The following is a 7,151-nucleotide window of genomic DNA, read 5'->3' on the forward strand; positions in this document are numbered from 1 at the left end:
GGGTAGTTCGGTGCATGAAGCATCCTGCATATATACAAGTAGGATTTAAAAAAGAATCGCATAACAAGAAGGTGTATTGTAGGCTGCTCGATCCCGTGACCTATAAATCACACAAGGTTAACCCAAAAGCTTGTCTGAATAGTTCGTGAATTTTCTGTTCAAAAGCATAGAACCAAGTTGGGTAATTTGGGATGAAGCTAAGTTGTTTGGATACTGAATGATCCCCACGTACGCTTGGGTAATTTGAACCAAGTGACGTGGTTGCTAATGAAAGTTCCCCACGCTAGGGTGTGAATTCAGTTTCTTATTTCACTTCCCCTTCCCTAATCCCCCAACATAATAGAGATTAAAAAAAAAAAAAAAAGAGAGAAAATTTCACAAGTAGCTATAGTTTACAACGTAATTACGAAACGTAGTTACAGTTTGCGTATTTACGATTCACATCTACAGTTATGTTTTAGGAAGTAGCGAACTAACGATACAATGTACCCGCGCGCAAGCGAAATACATAGATACAAGATCAACTTACATACACTCCAATATACTTCACAATCATCATCCCAAAAACGCAATACATACAATTTATGTACATACAAACATACACTTGTATATTACTGTATTTTATTGTATCACGCTTTTATTGTATGATATACACTTGTATCATCACCATAAACCGCCTACCCACCACCAAAAATCACTTGTATGTCATTTTATTTTGTTGTATGACACTTGTATTTTTGTGAGATACAGGTCTATCACTATATCTCGTTTTCACAGATGGTGTTTTTTCCTTTTGATACCCTTTCTTTATGATAATCATCTCTACAGCCCCATAGCACGTGCTCCCCGCCTCCCCTTAAATCCACCATTCCAAATTAAAACCCTTTCTGCTTTTTTCCCTCAACCTTTTCAGCCGCTATACATGTTCCATTTGCCGGATCTTTGCTGTGAAATTGTAAGTGATATTTCCCATTATGTTTATCAATGTGTTTTCAATAGCTTTGGTTACGTGATATTAATGTCCTGTTGATTTCTAGTGGATTGAAATTGTTAAATCATAAGTAATAATTTGTTTTTAATGAGTAACAATATTGATCTGAAAATGCGAACACTAATTACAGGGGGTCATTTGCACGATGGTCCTTAAAAGGCACTGGTCTTTAATATTTGTCCCTCAAATTGTTGGTCTATAATTTTTTTCCTTCGCCTAATACCCTGAGTTTCTGAGTTCGAATTCCTGCTCAATTTAAAAAAAAAAAAAAAAGTGAATTTCGCAAGCTAGAAGTTTATAGCAAAATTAGACTTATTCGGGCAAAAGTTAGGCCTTAAGGCAAACTTTTACCCAAAATTAGGCCTTAAGGCAAATCTCTGTCTTAAGGCTTAACTTTTGTCCAAAATTAGGCTTATTCGGGCAAAGGTTAGGCCTTAAAAAAAACTTTCGCCCAAACTCTGCCTTATAAAGTGCCAAAACTCTGTCTTGCGATTTATTTTTTTACATTTTTTATTGAGCGAGAGATTCGAACCTGAAATCCATGAGTTTTTAGGCAAAGGACAAAAATTAAAGACCAACAATTTGAGGGCCAAAAATTAAAGGCCAATGCTTTTGAAGGACATTCCGCACAAAAAAATGTACAACAGTGGAGATGGTGGAAACCGATTGCGCCAATTTCGCCGGCGTTGACGAGCTAAAGAAGAAACTGGCTCTAGGGCCAAGAACAAAGATGAATACGCCGGATATGCTACAAAACCCAAAATGTAGCTATGTATCGCGATTTTTTAACTATAGTTATGCATGTATCGTATATACAGTCCATATGTTTGCCAACCGACCAGATTTTTTCATTAAAAGGCTCATTTGAATAGTCTATGAATTTTTTGCCCCCATTACTAAATGCTTAACGTGAAGTTATGTGAGGGAAAATAAAATATAAGTCACTTCTTTTTCAATTTCCCACAGGATGACCGGTACCCGCTTTTTGCCAGACTTTCAAGTATTTCAAAATATGTAGAGACAACAGTGGAAACGCTAAGCAGGCCTCAGCTCATTATACTTTTGAGCTAAGATATTGAGACATGGTAGCTCCTTGGTAGGCCAGACTAAAGAAGCAGGACGACTAATAGAGACTAGGATTTAATTAGACAGAAAGGGGAAGCATTAAGTTTAAACCTTCTCTCTTACATAACAATCCAATCTGGTATACAACGACAGACAAGCGGTAAGATGAACGGAACACACAGATAAAAAGGAGCAGCAACTCAAAACTTTTAAAACTCACGAGACCTCAATATTTTCAAAGACAGCACTGCTCAGAAGATTTGGAAAGCACTAGTTTGTAAGCTCCATGATAGCGGAGACAATATCACCATCAGCAGCCTTGAGGGCTTTGACAGCTTTGGCTCTGGAGACTCCTGCCTGAGTCATAACCAACTCAATATCCTTTGGCTCTACACCGGTCTCATCAACATCCTCGTCATCCTGAGCCACAGTCGATGGCTCTGGCTTCGATATAACGTTGCTCAGATTAGGAGCCTTAAACTGCTCTGCAGCTTGACTCTGCAATTGTGAGCTCAAGTCCTCAATCTTTGCCTCACCAAATATGACATATGTGTCTGAATTTGGGCTCTTGAAAACATCTGGTTTTGAGATGACAAATAGAATCTGAACGAAATAAAAACAAAGAATCAGAAAGTTGTTCACTACAACCTAAGCAATATTGAAATAGATTTAAAAGAAAACAAGGAAAAAAGGAAGCAAGCAAATAATAACAATGCCAACTTACATTTTTGCTCTTCTTGACAGTTACACGGCTGACCCCTGGGATTGGCTTCATTCCTAGCTTTAGCATAGCTTTTCGGCTCTTCTTCTCACTCCTGCTCTGCTTTGACCTTCCACTTCCATCTCCAAGTTCTGCTAAAAACAATAAGCATTTAAGTATTGCCACAATAATCAGGGAAAAAGCAACTCTTCTGGCCTTTCTGTTGCATCTGGACATAGATAAATATGCAGCACTCCAAATGCAACTTCCAAGATTAATTCTTGGTTCTTCAGAACCCTTTTTATGAACTACAGGAATCATTCAGGCGAACACGATGACTTCGGCTAGTTTCTGATACGTTCTCTTTTTTATGGGTTTAGCTTGTCCATATTTTGTGATGGCCTTTTGGTACAGGGAGGCACCCCTTTGGATAGGGGTGTCAAATTTGGCCCAAAAGGTGATGGCCCGCCCAACCCGCCCAAAAATTTATGGGTTGAGCTCAAGATAATTTCATATTGGGCTGATTTTAGCCCAACCCAACATAGCCCATTTTGAAGTGATCTTCAACTTAGCCCAATACTAACCCAATTCTAGCCCATTTTTTAGATTTACTTAAATTTGGGTTTACTGCTTGAGATTTACTATATTTTTTTGTAATATATACACTTTTCTTGTATCATGTATCTTATAAGTTTGTGGTATTTTTAATATGAAGGGAAATATTTTTCACGAAAATATGTTTAATATGAAGGGAAATATTTTTCACGAAAATGCTTTTCTCGGAAATATTTACCACGAAAAATGTTTTCCACAAAAATATTTTTCACAAAAAATCTGTGAAAATATTTTTCGCAAAAAATGTTTTTCTAGAAAATAGATCCTTCAAAAAAACTGGGTCAAGTTGGGCGGGTCATGACCCAGCCCATTTTTAGCCCATTTCAGCCCATGTAACTTTTGGGCCAATGTTAGCCCAACCCATTTATTACCTCAGCCCATTCTGATTGGGTCAATTTCAGCCCAACCCGCCCATTTGACACTCCTACCTTTCGAGCCAATCTTCTATACATATTCAACCCATTTAGGTTGGTTATTTCAATACTCTGAAATTAGAACTCATGAAGATTGAACACCAGTGTTTATTCAATAAATTTAGAACTTATATATTATCAGTATGCAAATAACATATGAATATCTCAACTGACACCTACAAAGGATTTCGTCGAAATTTATTACAAATTATGTAGCTTTTGAAATGTAGCATGATTTTATCTGTGGAAAAATCACTATAGTTAGGGGATAGAGAAATTAATTCTTGTCTGCTCTGATAGCATGAAGAAATATATGAAAAATATAAGGTAAGGAATTAGAACTGTTTCTTCATGTTGAACCCAGTACAGAAGAGTTATCTTTATACACATTTGCTAAAGACTCCTACTAGGTAGCCAACCTTATGCAGTGGGGTGTATCACAACCACTTCTACACAATATCACTTGGGATCAATAACCTATAGATTACAAAGTCCTCCAACGGCTATTATACAACTATGTTTTAGGATTTCATTTCAACATACACACCAAACTGCTATTCTTGAAATTATCTAACAATTGGAACAGAAAGGTTCAATGGATTTGTTGTCCCAGACGGGATGTCATATCCATCTGACACAATCATGAAGAGTTAAACTTAAAAAACATGAATAATTCACATAACTTTTATTTGATAAATAAATGTACATACTTAACTTACAAAGATTAGAATAAAAACAAGCTCAGAAAACCAAACTAAGAAGAAAATCAAAAGCGCGGAATAGATAGGAGTAACTACAAAACAATGTGACAAACGATCAAACGAAACCTCTATTGATTTTATGTGACACACTTTTGACATTGGGAATAAACTAAAACGTTGACAAACTTACAAAAGTACTACTCCCTCCATCCCAATTTATGTGAGGGTGTTTGACTTGGCACGAAGTTTAAGCATGAAAGGAAGACTTTTGAAACTTGTGATCCAAAACAAGCCATAGATATTTGTGTGCCTAGAAAGCATTTCATTAAAGGGTTAAATGTGAAGTTTAAAGTTAAATTATTACTAAATATAGAAAGGTGCCATTCTTTTTGGACTGACCAAATGTCTAATAAATTGGGACGGAGGGAGTAATGAAAAAATATCAGTCTTCACAACTTCAAGAAGTACAATTTGGTAAACAATTTAAAGCCTACCATGACCTATCCAAACAGACAAACTTTACAAACCCTGAAAATAAGACTTTCCTAGTCTGGAAATAAATTATACGTACAACCTACTCACAAATCCCCGTGGTATCAAAGTGCGTCTCACAAAATCAAGGAGGGAATACTAAAGATACTTAGAAGTAGATGACGGCACTAAATTTACTTATGCAGGATTTTATGTAAGCGGTTTCGGTCTATTATCATAATTCCACACGGGTTAGGGTGTATGATTATGTTGCTTTAAAGGCTTTACTTCTTGTCTCATATTGATATTTACTTTAAATTATTTTCAAGTTGTAGTCCTATCAGGAAAAAAAAATCCCACATATATAAGAAATTTTTTGTGAAACGGTGTCAGATGAGATCCCTTTCTAAAGGAATGTCTCCCACACAACTGGCACTGATAAGTTGAATAATATCATTCTTATATGAGCTCAGAATTCTCAATTATGGTTATACTACACTTACCTTCAGCATCATCATCATCTTTCTCATCATCATCGTCGTCGTCGTCATCATCATCTTCTTCATCCTCGATGATGGGCTCCTCAGACTACAAGAGAAGTGATTAAAAAACTTTGTAAGCTTACACAAGGAGCAAAATGACCAGTTCTCTCCTGAGAGAAGCTGCTTTTATAACAAACACTTAGAATACACTTGAAGTTGATAACTTTTAGCATCCACACGTGGACTAAAGAAGCTTAAAACTTTTTCCATTTTCCTTCTTTCTTTGAACTTGTGTTCATAAATTTTATCATCCTACTGACTGTGGTAGTAGCCTCAAGAGATTCAACTTTTGATCTTTTGATAATGAAGATACAAACTTTCACTTATGAACACCATTTAGTGACTCCATGGTGGAGAAGCAAATTAATAGTTGTTTCCAAATCTTTATTATTTTCCCAATTTCTGAACAATCAATTAGCCTCCCAATGCAATAGTAACACCCAGAAATCGAATTCAACATACCAATACACGACAACAACAACAACTAAGCCTCAGTCACAAACAAGTCGGGGTCGGCTTGTATGAGCTTGCCCACATTGCCAGCCTTCAATTCATGATAAACCCTCAATATACCAATACATATGTGGAAAAGAAAGTTATGTTCAATCTTTCAATTGGAAAGACCATTCAAGATGTCCGAGGAAATCAGGGAATCACTAGTCTATTTACATATTTATTTTTCAAATTGCAAACTGATAATTACCCTGCCAACTCAGAAACCTTAAAATAGCCTCAATGTTCAAACTTCCACTAGAAAAATATCCTTTACAAATACGAACAAGTATATTACATGTCTTTTCTCAAAAATTTCTACAAATACACCAATTCGTTTGTCAATTAACCTAGACAATCGCAACACAAGCATTTAATATAACAAATGAAATATTAAAAACAAAACGCCAGACAAATCTCAAGCAATAAACTAAAAATCAAACTATTAACTCAAAACTTAAAAACAAAACATATCATGAACTAGCAAATAAGATCAAAATAAACTCCGTATCCACATTTCTGTAAAATATAAACAATCCATTTAAGTATAGCAAACAAAATATTAAATTAAAAACACGTGACAAATCTCAATCAATAAACAAACTATTATTAACAAATCAGACAATTACTTCAATTTTTTGTTGTTGGAGATGTGCGGCTAAGAGTTCTTCTTGTGATTGAGCAGTCATGTTTGAAGAGATTATTTGGTTTTTGCTTCAAAGAAACAGAGAAGAGTTCTAAAACCCTAAAACGGCGAGGACCAGCCTTTTACTTCAACACCTAGCCCAAAAGCGATGCCCATTTCTCCAATGGCCCGCCCCGGCCCGACTTGGATTTTTCTTTTCTTGGGTTATTTCCCTATTTTGTGCTGGTATACAATTTTTGCAACTCAAGACAAACAATTCTTTCTGCGGGTATGAGTTTATATTTTTGCATGCATTGTAATGTTCCACAAATTATATTCCGCGCCTTAACTTATGCCGCACAAGTTCTATTTTAAATGGCGAAAAATAAAAGATCAGTCTATTTGAAGAGAAAAATCGTGCAATTTGTTTCTTTTTTCTTCTTCTTCACCCATACCACTTTTAAGTTAAGTTATTTGGAATATATTAGGAATGACTAATCCAATGAAGCCCGTGCTCCCAAGATCAAGGTAATAAT

At 35.7% G+C, this 7,151-nt stretch overlaps 1 protein-coding gene across 2 annotated transcripts; it reads right to left on the reverse strand.

The window, feature by feature from the left end:
* Positions 1–2,155: 2,155 nt before the first annotated feature.
* LOC132607322 (nascent polypeptide-associated complex subunit alpha-like protein 1) lies at positions 2,156–6,847 on the reverse strand. Of its 2 annotated transcripts, none has more exons than XM_060321257.1 (4): positions 6,620–6,847; positions 5,460–5,544; positions 2,781–2,911; positions 2,156–2,659 (listed from the first exon to the last, which is right to left on the reverse strand). In XM_060321257.1, exons 1-4 carry the CDS (start codon positions 6,677–6,679, stop codon positions 2,327–2,329), a joined length of 609 nt encoding a protein of 202 aa, XP_060177240.1. In that variant the 5' UTR covers positions 6,680–6,847; the 3' UTR covers positions 2,156–2,326. The 2 variants fall into 2 exon arrangements, with proteins under 2 accessions (XP_060177240.1, XP_060177241.1); XM_060321258.1 differs by having other exon boundaries at positions 2,781–2,908; positions 6,620–6,832.
* Positions 6,848–7,151: the final 304 nt, after the last annotated feature.

This window comes from Lycium barbarum, chromosome 8, assembly GCF_019175385.1.
Source record: "Lycium barbarum isolate Lr01 chromosome 8, ASM1917538v2, whole genome shotgun sequence".
Lineage (NCBI taxonomy): Eukaryota > Viridiplantae > Streptophyta > Magnoliopsida > Solanales > Solanaceae > Lycium > Lycium barbarum.